This window comes from Vollenhovia emeryi, unplaced genomic scaffold (genome assembly GCF_000949405.1).
Source record: "Vollenhovia emeryi isolate VEMERY1.0 unplaced genomic scaffold, V.emery_V1.0 DF939138.1, whole genome shotgun sequence".
In the NCBI taxonomy this organism is placed as follows: Eukaryota; Metazoa; Arthropoda; class Insecta; order Hymenoptera; family Formicidae; genus Vollenhovia; species Vollenhovia emeryi.
Window position 1 is genome coordinate 1,012,381 of NW_011967228.1, and position 13,146 is coordinate 1,025,526.

The window sequence follows — 13,146 nt, forward strand, 5'->3', positions numbered from 1 at the left end:
CGTTGAATTTACTTTGTGAATACCCTAATGCGCCTCGATACTGCGCCTTAAAACGACACTTAAGTGTATCGTCAAGCGCGATCCTCGATGAAAGTAACGCGGCGCGAGTGACACTTTCTCAGGTTTACGAGTGCAAGGCTTCATTCGCAATCGCTTTCGGGGACATCGTAACATTTTCATGAGGATCATAAAAAGAAGATTCGTAAAAGATTCCGTTTTCACTTCTCGATGGGCAGCGATCAAAGTCACGGCTCGGACCTTGAATAGCGACCCATTTGTGCCCAAGAGATTACCTTCATTATAATAATCGACGTTTAAATATAAATCTGCTAAGGACTTGAGTGCCAATTCTCCTAATTCCCTTAGACGCCAAAAACAACGTTATAAATCCAGCTTTTAGATTCTACTATGCAACATTCCTGATGCGATTCTTGTCTGAGGAAGAAGCCGCTAACCGGTGATCCGAGTCGAGTTAAAAATGGTTTCCACGTCGGACAAGTCGATGGCGCAAAAATAAGGAATAAATAATGGAGCCAGGTAGAGAAAATAGGACCTGTGTGCAAACGATTAATTCTGCATTCCAGCCCACGCTCAACCACGCGTCCCATCCCTCTAAATCCTTGATTATCATCTTGCCTTCCACGATGCCGTTTTAAAAATTTCACTTATAAGTTTCAAGATTATTCTATTTTTATGCCTTCCTTCGTCCAAGACAGGTGAAGTTAAAAGTTTCACGAAAAATACTGTCGCAACAATTATCATTATAATGTTGCGACGATCATTGCGTAATCATTTTTACAGCTAAATTCCCAGTGGCAGCGGGATTCGACTGTTCATCGATTTTTCATCTTCTCTAATGAACAGAACTTGGCTTCTATCCCGAGATGTTCTCTTGAGAGGTGGCAGCACGATCCGGAAGGTGAAAGTCCCACGATCAAGAGGGAAGGAGTGGTGGTGCACATATAGAGGGGCGGAGAGGGCGCGGCTTGTCCAGACGTTCTCTGTCCTGACGACGACGACGATGTCGCCGAAGTTGATATTTCTGCTGGGATCCCTGTGTCTACTCGCCGGTAAGTGCAGTCTATTTTATTTACAATTGAACCGTGCAAAACTTTCTCACGTCGCGCCTATTTCAATTGTACCGTTCATTAAAAGTCATTGAAAGTTGGTGTGCCATTTTTAAATCCCAATTAATATATGTCCAATTTAATAAGGTAACCGCGCGACCGGCCAAGTTGAGACGCGAGTCTTATAATTGTTGGAAAGCGTAAGAGTTTTAATATTGGGTGATAAAAGGAAATAAGTACCGTCAGTAAACATTAAAATATTGGAATTGTGAATAGAGATAAGAGAATTTTTCAAATCGTTGACGGGGGGCGTGCGAAGAGAGAGAGAGAGAGAGAGAGAGAGAGAGAGAGAGAGAGAGAGAGAGAGAGAACCTACTTTGCAGAACCACTGTCGCTTTCCCCTCCCCCGTTGCCCTGACATTTTCAAGACTTTCTACTTCTACCGGAGTTCACCGACCCCTCCTTCGATTCGCGATCGCGAAGCTCACACTCGTGTCGTGAACCGATCGTGACATTTTCAACGATTAATCGAATTCACCTCCGCTTTGTCCCCGTGCGAAATGTCACATTCAATTCTCGAAAACCGCCTTTGATCGCGACCGATCCTAATTTCTGCAACACTACTATTTACGGAAATATTCATAAAGATTTTCAAAAAGCTTTGCACACATCAACTATTTAAAACTCAGGTCAAGAATAATATCCTTATTGCAACATATTTTGTATCTAAAAATGTCCAAGAGATTTAATAAATATGAAACGTCGTCACTGTCTCGCGAAGAAGCTATAAATTGAATTGTGTGGACAAGTGAATTGTGTGACTCACTCGTGCAAAAGGGGCATTATTAATTAGTAAATCGTACTCCTGTCTGCAGGGACGCAGGTCAGAGCGCAAGATGAGGAAGGCGGCGACGGGCTCGACGCGAACGCCGAGGAACTTTGTCAAGACCGGCCGGGCGACGAATACTTTCGCTTGAGCGTTGAGGGAGATTGTCGTGATGTCGTGAGGTAAGCCACCGTATTATTTCATCCGCGAATACAGGATCGGATCAAGCCGCTTCAGCGCAACACCGTCCCGCAGCAAAATTATATAAACTATGTTTCACGCAAAAAGTAATAAAAATTCAAGCACCGGTTTCCAAGAACTTGAAGAACACCGGCGAGTTGTCTCTGCGCTTTATATGATTGTAATTATATCGCCTTATATAAAGCGTTTAATTTACAGCAATCGCGGGTGAATGGAATCGCGTAAGGTGAATCGAGTTTTAGATAAAAAAAAAAAGCTAGCTCGCTGACTCACTTCCGTCTGTACCTCGACTTATATCACTGACTCTACCGGTCGCCAGGAAGCAAACTTGTCAGACTCAATCACTACTTTCCCCGGATCGTGCCGGTTCTAATCTCGTTAATTTAACATTTGCCCACTTTTATTCGTGTACATTCAAGAGAACTCGGCTAAAATGATCGATTGCCCGTTGAAGAGCGCAGAAAGCGAAACGCTACATTTTTATATCTTTCATTCGGCACCACGACAGAGAATGTAAGTCCCAAGGGCATCCGGTTTTGATAGAACGCGTTATATACCCCGGAATGCAGATAGCGATAAGTCATCGGTCGATTGTATATAAAAATAACGTCAATCGCTTATTCATCGATCCAGGATGCGATTGATTAGGAGTGATTCGATTCAAATTTTCCAGGGCTCAAGGCGATCTGGTAGATGCAGCCCCATGACCAGTTTAACATTTCCCTTGCCATTTGATACCTTTTTTTTTTACACTCGATCCGAATAGCTTTCCTTTAGCGCATTCTTAACACGGTAATATCATTGCGCCTTCATTTATTCAACGACTTTAAACCACGCGGATACGATCGAAACCTAAATTCATATTAACAGAACACAATGGAAGCGCATCAGCTCTGTATTACGATGCAACAATAGGTTACGGGCGTAACGCCAGTTTATAATGTGTCGATGCATACATGCTCTTGTTTATTGTAAACATGCTGTTTCATTTCCATTGTACTTGGTGCTCAATTATTTCGCGAATCGAAGGGGAATTCGATATTACCGCTCGCATTTCGAGGCTACTGCACGCACGCGTGGGAAAAGATTTTCGATATGAGACATGATCTTAGGTGCGACAAAGCCAGCGAGATCGGCGTGACCAGGCTGGCGACGGTGCGGTGCCCCACGGGTCTCGCGTTCGACATCGAGCGGCAGACCTGTGACTGGAAGACGAACGTGAAGAACTGCGATCAGCTTGAGAGTAAGCGAACGTCATGCCTTTTTCCCTAGTTAGACTCACGCAGGCACCCTTTGTTTTCTGTCCCGGCTCCGGCAGGTGTACAAGGTCCGGCCTGAAGCAAATCACGTGTCCCAGCGGACTGGCCTTTGACTTGGACAAACAGACCTGCGACTGGAAGGGCAAAGTCACCAACTGTGACAAGCTCGAGAGTAAGTCGGAGAATCGGCGACGACGGCCGGCCGATCTCGCTGGTTAAATCGCCGATTCCCTCGTAGACTCGCAACGTAGCACGCACCGTTCGTATCATTAGAACTAACGCATGGCCGTCTTCACGCACCTTACGCAGTCTCGTCCACGATGCGCAGCGACCCTGAACGTCTCTGAACGCTCACCGAGAGACATCGAATAAGGAAGGAATAGAAATAGTTACCGTTGGAAATCAAGTTTGCTCGATCACAATTTTGCTGCGATGGGGTCCGTTACCCAATTACGAGCAAGAAGTCGCTTCTTTTAATCGCGACGCGGGACATTACGCAACCGTTTTCGTTACGCAAACGACGGTGGCTCGAAAAAGCAAACTATGCGAAACTTTCCAACGACGCGCGATTTAAACCGGAAAGCGCGCGTTAACACGGGACGACGGGATTCAACGCGAGATTGATCGCGAGAGAAGAAACAGGGGGGGAAGGGAATTTGTACTTTCAGACGGAGAGCGATTAACGATCGAAAACGCCCGGGTCCCGATACTTTCGAGAGACGGTTCTCGCCCGCCGCGGGGGGGTTTCTCGCCCGACCACTTTCGTCCTGAAGCTCGAGGCGAGTCTCGACCGGGACTGGTTTCGATTTTCAGCGAAAGTACCCGGGCCCAGCGGGGCCCCATTCTATGCCCCATCGTTTCGCGCGGGACGAAAACGTTTCAGAGACGCTATGGTCGTGAAAACATCGAGCCTCGCGAACGGCTAACCCGGTTTCGAATCCACGAAACTATCTCCCGCAATTTTTCTCATACAATTTCCACGACTCACCGCGCATATGACTAACAAAACTGCACTTTCCAATGGAGTTGGACGAAGAGGTTCTAGTGTTCTCGATTCCGTTCCGGCTTTAACCAACAGTCCCGCGCCCTCGTTTCAACCATTTAAAAGATAGTTATTAAATATTTTATATATGTGTATCAATTAACTTTTCTTTTTTCTTTGTAATCGCAGTGAGAATTCCGTTTGCCGAGGAATCTCTCTTTTCGCGGAAGGCAATTTCGACTCGTGCCAATTCCGCGACGGAGCTAACCGAAGTTTAATGAGATATTTGATTCCTGCGGTTTCGTCCAATTTCGATTTTTACTAGACTCGCTGTCGGCTTAACGGCGGTCTGTCGTCAAATCATTAACACTGTGTTGCGTGCCAGTGTGCACGCGGAAGGCTATTACGCTTCCGCGTTACGACACTGTTCCCTTGCGAGCGGCGATAACCGGTGGCGAAATATTTATCTCGCGCGAACATATATATTAGACGTATTCCCGTTTAGTGGCCGAGGGGGCATTTACTTTTGAGTGACAGCCGAGTAAGCGGATCTCGCGCCGAGTGACTTCCGCCGTCGAGAGATCACGGGGAGGGAAGCGACGTTTGCGCAAAAACGTGCATAAAATCACATGTCGCAATTCGCGCATTGATAATCTCTCCGCTTCGAAGATAATCGCGATTTTTGCACCGGCGTTTCAAAACGTAATTCCATTTAACGCTAAACGCACCGCTGCGTTCGATTCTCATTCCACTGGACACGAACTTTGCGCTAGAGAAATTAATTCTAGTATCTCAAACGGCCGCTGGGTCAGCTTAAAAATTGTTAATGGGTTAATTAGCGCACACACGCGCTAGAATATAGTCGCGATACATATTTCGCATCGCGCGTTACCGCCACGCAAATTCCAAATGTCACGATCTTTCTGCAGTTCGAGTGCGAGTCCACATTGGCACGCAATGATTTTCTAACATTTAGCGATCTCCCTTCTCCCCCTAATTCGCTCCAGGTACGAGGTTGCACGTATTCGTTCGCCGATCTTTCTCTCTACATCCAGATCGGTTTCGCTTCGGCGATCTGGCCTCCTTATAGGAGTAGCTCCTCGCTACTCGGCCAGCCGTATGACCGGCTCGCTTTTACTACTGAAGTCTCGAGATACGCGCGCGATCAGTCCGATCGTCAATTAATCTCATTGAGAGAGGACACCTCTTTCGCCAGCAATTCCCGTCTCACGACCGTCAAGTGACGAGACTTTTTTCACACATCCATTTCCGTAATTTCAATCTGTCGCAGCCGTCGAACGGCATACAGGATGTCATATACTTTCTTTTGATTACAAACGGTAGCTAAAGGGAAACGAGAGCCATCGATTTCCAAGCGACAGAAGATCATGGAAAGTTTTAACACAGATTGAACCTTTACTGAATATGCGAATAAATAACAAGAGAAGAAGACATTACTCGATTCACGTTCGTCAACTAATTCTGAAAGTCGCGGACGTCACCAGACATGCCAAATTCCTCACGCTGCTTTACACTCTAATTTAATTTTGCAACAGTTTATTCTCGCTCCTCTAGTTTCGCTCGCACCATCACAATTCCAAAAACTCTTTTTTTTTATTCCTCTTTCTTTCTTTCTCTCTGCCTCTCTCATTCTCTCATACACACGAATAACGGCTTGCGTGCATCGCTGCCAGTCAACGAGGCGGACAAGTTTATCCGAGTCAAAGTTTATCTTTGGAATCGCCACCAAGCGAAAGACAGTCTTCCTGCGAAAACCGGTAAAGAGGTTGCAGGACGAGCCGTATACATTTACCCTTTCGTGGACAATGAAACGAGAAGCTTTGAGAAGCGTTGACCGACCGACAAAATGCGCACTTAGTAGTGGACGACAGATGTAAAAAAAACAAACTCGGAGGGTGAAAATAAAAGAGGACGACAAACGGGACGAGACGAAAGCCAATTCCGACGGAGAGTCGCAATAAGTAAAAAGAAACTCGGAGGGCAGTGGCGTAGGAGCGGATGCGTGCGTTAAGGCGTTCGCTCCTCCGAAAGCAGATCCTTACAGGATCCTTGAGCTCTATCTGTATATACGTGTGCGTATACTCCGCCACCACGCGTTAAAAAAAATACACGGAGGAGAGATCTCATGCGTTACTGTTCGCTAAGGTGAAGCAAGGTAGGCTGCGGAAATCGGGTGGCACGAATTAATTCAGCACGACCTCCCCCAGCTTAACCGTTTTTACTTTGCATCTCCGTATTTGCCAGGTCTACTATGTAGCGCACGGTCCCTACGCTGCTGCGTGTAAATAAAACGGGGGAACAGTGGCAGTCGGGCCTTGATTACACCTGTAGCTGGTCACGTGAATTACATAGAGCACCAACAGCAGTTAGAATTTCATATAGTATTCAGTAGACAGCCATAAAGTGCCTGTTACGAAATCTTAATTGCCTTGACTACACCGGTCTAGTCACTCACGTGAATTACGTGGAGCATGATAACGATCTCGTACAATATTCGGTAATCTGCCTTGAAATGTCTATTATAACAGACGTCTATTATTGTATACGATACCTTTCAACGAACTTTGCTATAATTAATCGCATTTACTTAAAGCGAATAGAGCTCTGAATTCATTCGATTGATTGAAAGCATAGTGTTTTATCGTACTAGGCATTCTGTGGCCATTCTATTGATATTCCATGGATTTACACCTGCTCGATATTTTGGATGGTAGTCGATCTGCGGACGAGCGTCGCGCGGTCTAACGGGGATTGCGTTTTACAGAGCCGCGTAAGGTCTTGCCCATCCTCAAGACCGACGAACCCGTTTGCCCGGAGGGAAAATTGTCGTGCGGTAACGGCGAGTGCGTCGACAAGGAACTCTTCTGTAATGGCAAGCCCGACTGCAAGGACGAGTCCGACGAGAACGCCTGCAGTAAGTGTCGCAACGTACTATGTTCGCCTACTACGATCGTGTGACGCTAACACGAGCCGATCCCAGATTTGGATTACAATCGTGTTGTGCAATAGAATCGCCGAGCGTAATTGTTCAGATATCGAAGGTGGATGTACGTACAGCGATATGTCTTTAACCCTTTCAGGGGCACATTTTTGTAGCCAATCAATAACGAAGGTTATGGTGGTTCTTTAGATTTTTTGGGATCGCCGATCACGATTCTGGGGTCAGAAATGCAAAATTTTTAAGGGCGGACCGAAATGGGAAAAGTTAACGAATTCCCGCGAAACTTTGTACTTTGAGATTTTTGTTGTCGCTGATTACGAATCTAAAGTGAGAATTATAAAATATACTTCATCTACAATGGTGGACCCAATATGTAGGCAATTTTTACTTTAATTGGCAATTTTCCGCTAAGGATATAATAGATATCCACGATCTCGAATCCACTGTATCGAACATTATGATTCCGACTTCAAATTCGTAATCAGCAACCCCGAAAATCCTTCATTACACATTTTTATGAAAATTCTTGAATTTTTGCTACTTTTGCCCGCGATCTTGGATCTGTCATTTTGAATTTTGTAATTTTAATCTCAGATTCGTATTCAGCGACCCCAAAGACGCCCGTATATAGACTTTCAATCAAATCCTTTGTGAAATATCTCCGTGACCGAATTTCGATTGAAGAATCGTACGTTTTTTGACATAAATTATTTGAACATGATAATCTCTTTAGGTTGCCAGTAATAAATAACAATGGATAAGTTTAGTAGACCTTAACTGGCACGTGTTTAATAAATTAAAAATATTAATAATTAATAATAAATGATATAAATTACTTGTCAACAATTGCATGAAAACAATTAGTATTAACAGAGCTTAGAATTTCATAGTTTAGGTATCTAGGATCCTATGTAATCTTGTTTGAGCATTATTGATGCAGAAATAAACTTATAATAATGAAATACCCGATTATCATGAGGTGGCACGTATACGTCCCGTTGCTCCGCAAAAGATTGTTAATTTCAAAACGGCTCGCGACTCATATATAATGGTTAAGTTTATATGAGTGAAGTGAAATTTTTCTCAAGTAAAGGACTCGTTTTAACAGTGTAACTCGATGTTGCTGAAAAAAGTATCCGTGTTACAGCCGTGGAGACCGATCCCAATCGCGCGCCGGATTGCGATCCCACGCAATGCGTCCTACCCGATTGCTACTGTTCGGCCGATGGCACCCGTATACCCGGCAACATCGATCCCCAGCAAGTACCGCAGATGATCACGATCACTTTCAACGGCGCCGTGAACGTGGACAACATCGATCTCTACGACGAGATTTTCAACGGGCAACGCCAGAATCCGAACGGTTGCCAAATCCGCGGTACTTTCTTCGTTTCTCACAAATACACCAACTATTCGGCGGTGCAGGATCTTCATCGGCGCGGCCACGAGATCGCGGTGTTCTCTTTGACGCACAAGGAGGATCCGCAGTATTGGAGCCAAGGCACGTACGACGACTGGCTGGCGGAGATGGCCGGCGCCAGGCTGATCATCGAGCGTTTCGCTAACATCACCGATGGCTCCATCATCGGCGTACGGGCACCTTATCTCAGGGTCGGCGGTAACAAGCAGTTCGAGATGATGGCCGATCAGTTCTTCGTGTACGACGCCTCCATCACCGCGTCTCTGGGACGTGTGCCAATTTGGCCCTACACGTTGTACTTCAGAATGCCCCACAGGTGCAACGGCAATGGCGGTAATTGCCCGTCGAGGTCGCATCCAGTCTGGGAGATGGTGATGAACGAGCTGGACCGCAGGGACGACCCCACCTTCGACGAGTCCCTGCCGGGTTGTCACATGGTCGACTCTTGCTCAAATATCCAAACCGGCGAACAGTTCGCTCGTCTGCTCAGACACAACTTCAATAGACATTTCAACAGCAACCGAGCGCCACTCGGTTTGCACTTCCACGCGTCCTGGCTGAAGAGCAAGAAGGAGTACAAGGACGAGCTGATCAAGTTTATTGAGGAGATGATCGCCAGAAGTGACGTGTACTTCGTTACTATGGTGCAGGTAAGAAATCGCGCGAGCTTGCAGCTTTTTAACAATCGCAGTCATACGTTAACGCAGTCATACGTTAAAACGCAGAAGTTTCATAGCTCGTTTCTCTTCCAGGTGATCAAGTGGATGCAACAGCCCACTGAGCTCTCTGCACTTAGAGATTTCCAGGATTGGAAGGAAACTTGTGACGAAAAGGGTTTGCCTTATTGCTCGTTGCCCAACGCTTGCCCTCTGACGACTAGAGAGCTGCCCGGCGAGACCCTGCGTCTCTTCACTTGCATGGAGTGCCCCAACAACTATCCATGGCTGCTGGATCCGACCGGCGACGGCTTCTCCGCGAGAAAGTGATCCATCATTGACGAAATGCGAGCGACGCGCCGACTGGCCGTGCGATCCGACTATCAGAGATCGAGCGTTTTTCCAGCGAGTCCGGAAATCACGTTAGGTAAAATGTGATAATCGACCACGGCGAACCGAAGAAACCGAAAGGCGCAGCTCTGAAAGACACGGAGAAAGCGATCGGGCGACGGGCGCGTTTTGAGGCGCGAGATTTCGGGTGAGATCTCGAAATCGTCTTATCACAATTAGAAAGCGTCACCTTCTTGGCCACTCGAAGATCGAACACTAATATTAAAGTGAAGCGAAGCGCCTCTGCTTTCGCAAAGAAAAACGCACCACGCCCGGTTTCTCTTCCGCGACTCGACTATAACTATAATTATTATTTATGTAAATTAGGATCAGTAAAACGCACATCGCCGCATGCGGCCGCGAGGATAGTCGCGTGTCGATTTCTCGTAGGAAATGTCATCGCGTATGATCGCCGACGAAACGCTCGCGGGAAGAAGCCTCTTCTTTCTTCTACCCGTGTAATGAAAGCGACGAGCTGCGCCTTGAGATATGACTATCGAAAATCGATGCACGATGAGAGAACGAGACAATCCCGCAGACATTTTACTTGTACATACCACCGGATCCTTGTCCCCACTCCTTTTCAATTCTCGTTCTTCGTTGTTTTCTGGCGATTTGTATATGATAACAGAGCCTTGCGGCCGATGAAGCGAGAGGCGAAAAATTAAATATATCATCCCGTGCCTCTCTGGACATGTACTTAGAATTTAAGCAACGCGCGACATTGTAAAAGTACATATTTTTTAGTGTTCTTATAATATATGTCCGAATAAAAACTGTACGTACAAGAATAGCATGTCGGTATTACTGATTGTCCCGCAGTCATCGTACAATATATTTTATATAATTATGATATATAAAATATTAAAAAGTTGCTAGATTAGATAATAATTAATTATATTCAAAGATCTCTTAATGCGAAGGGGATTGCAATAACTTTAGATTCAAAAGAGGTAAATGGTATCGTATCAAATTACCAAGTTTAATAATTGCAAATATCTAAATTTCAATGTCTACTAGCTTACCATGAAATCTTCGCATTTTAAGTAAAAAATTTTGTTTTTATACATTATAAAAATTGGCAACAATTTGGAACACAAAGTTTTTAAAAATTTCTCGAATTTATTAGTGATTTTTGCTACTAAAAGTTAAAGTCACGAAATAAAAGGACAAAAAATAAAAAATTTATAAAAATCAAATATCTAGTGTTTTTAATTTAAGAAATTTTGTGTTATAAGCGTTTCGACTTCGTGTAAGCCAGTTTACACAAATTAGATATGCAATTTTGTACAATTTTACACAATCGAAATTTTTTCTACAATTTCGTACAATTTTATGTTCAATAATTTTCGACCAAATCTATCATTTTGTACATAAGTCTTAACTTTATCTGATTATTATTGTTATGAATATCTTTGCGTTATTATTGTACAAGTTTGTGCGAGTAAATTTGTGCAAGTAATTGTAAAGTAAATTTGAAAGTTTCTTTGCATAAAAATGTACAATAAATGTAGAAAGTAAATTAATTTTTTCCTCGTCGAATTGTCCCCCAATCCTACCTACCCGTGTAGTCAATTATTCATTTTTCTACCTAAATTTCTTAAACTTCGGTTTATTGTTGAAAATTACAGCCTCCCCCTCCCCCATATTCCTAACTCATACTCTTGTGTACTCATTTCCTTATCCAATGTTTCCATGCTTTTTACCTGTATTTCTACCTACGGTGCATAATATTTTTACCCACCCGAATCTTTAGCTAATATATTTTTAGTTACGACCGCGATTAACCGAAATTTTAAAAGAGCGAATTTGGTTTTAAAACGCGATCGTTTGAGAGTTTATGTTGGGAATTTAATTTACGCGTAATAGAGATTTTCAACTCGAGACTGTGCATCTTGCAGTCTCCGATTACGTGCAATCGCACGTATGCAAACAACCTTAATCAAGAATGCCTTATAAAGCACCCTTTTTCTTCAATTGGTGTTACATGTACACCAACCTACCTTGTGCGATTCTTTTCGCCTTCTTTCTTTTGGCCAGAACTCTTGCTGGCCCTGGCTTCATAAAACCAAAAATTGACAGCAAGGAGGAACTCCTTTTGCTGCCAGCTGATCACAGCCAGCAATAAAGCGTGAATTCTACGCTTTTGTATGATGCGCGAAACACGGACGCGTCGCGAATGGGCCATCAAATTAATTAAATCAATTACAGAATGAACAATGACAATTCCAAATTGAATTTATTTTTTACACGCGTTTATTCTCGGCAATTAAAGTATCCAATAATTAAAATATATATTCGATCAGAAAAGAATTCTCTGTGTCGACAACGTCTTGATTTGAGGGGATCGCGATTCTAGACTTTATAGGTACGACACTTTTATATATAAACTTGATAATGTAAAAAACAATGAAACTTTAACTTGAAAATAAATGAATAAAAATTGCTAGAAATGACGCGTTATCCGATAGAAACCAAGGCCCATATGCGTATTTTTATCGATTCGAACGATTCGTTTGTGAATCTCATCTCAAAAGCATGCAGAGATGAGAAATTCACATAAATGACGCGAGATCCGAAAGAGATAATATAAATTTGTCAATTAAAATTATTGAATTAATAAAAATAGCTCTCTTCGTACTTTGTAGATTATTAAAATTTTGTGTCGCGTAATATATTACATACCGTGTCTCTTAATTAAAAAATCAGGTATGTTTAAGTAACTCGAAACAGATAGATTTTAAGATAATTTCTAGGAAAAGTCTTCTTCTCTTTCATAACAAAATATACATTGGATCTCACGACATTACTACTAACTGGTATAAAATCCAGTTATCAATCACTACGTATGGATAAGCTGTAAACGTTCAGGCTAAAGTTTGTGCGTTCAAATAAGCAATGACAATGCGTAACAATTAGTTTTGTCTTTTATAAAAAACAGATTAATAAGTTGTATGAAATATATGAAATATATAAAATATTTATTGTGATTTAATTAGGTATTGTAATGCAAATGTGTATAAATAAATATGATGCAAATGAAAAATACTGCTTAGAAAGGAATATTTATATAAATCATATTCCCTTTCTGCACTAACTTTTATAAAATTTAACCCTGGACGAAAACTTTTGGTAGAGACGATGAAATGGGGAATGGAATGAGAAAAGTGATAAGTTTTCATTTTCTTATATATAACAATGTATAGATATTTCATTCTTGTTCTCTGCTGATCGCAGCATACGAATGCCACGAGTAAGCTAAAGTAACAGCAGTAAATTTTGCAATAATCAATATTTTAATTGTTATAATTTCGTTTAATCTTTTATCTTTGTCTCTGTATTTACTAAAAATTATGTAATATATATATTTTCCGAATAAAATA

At 42.9% G+C, this 13,146-nt stretch overlaps 1 protein-coding gene across 1 annotated transcript; it reads left to right on the forward strand.

Moving 5' to 3' along the window:
- Window positions 1-876: 876 nt before the first annotated feature.
- On the forward strand, window positions 877-11,260 carry LOC105567385. The gene is made up of 6 exons (XM_012022229.1): window positions 877-1,070; window positions 1,943-2,075; window positions 3,207-3,337; window positions 7,121-7,270; window positions 8,445-9,367; window positions 9,470-11,260. The coding sequence occupies exons 1-6, from the start codon at window positions 1,022-1,024 to the stop codon at window positions 9,701-9,703; spliced, it is 1,620 nt and encodes a 539-aa protein (XP_011877619.1). The 5' UTR covers window positions 877-1,021; the 3' UTR covers window positions 9,704-11,260.
- Window positions 11,261-13,146: the final 1,886 nt, after the last annotated feature.

Coding starts and splice junctions, on each gene's coding strand:
- LOC105567385 (XM_012022229.1), top strand. CDS start 1,022: ATGTCGCCGAAGTTGATATTTCTGCTGGGATCCCTGTGTCTACTCGCC. Junction 1,071..1,942: donor ATCCCTGTGTCTACTCGCCG/GTAAGTGCAGTC, acceptor TCCTGTCTGCAG/GGACGCAGGTCAGAGCGCAA. Junction 7,271..8,444: donor GTCCGACGAGAACGCCTGCA/GTAAGTGTCGCA, acceptor TCCGTGTTACAG/CCGTGGAGACCGATCCCAAT.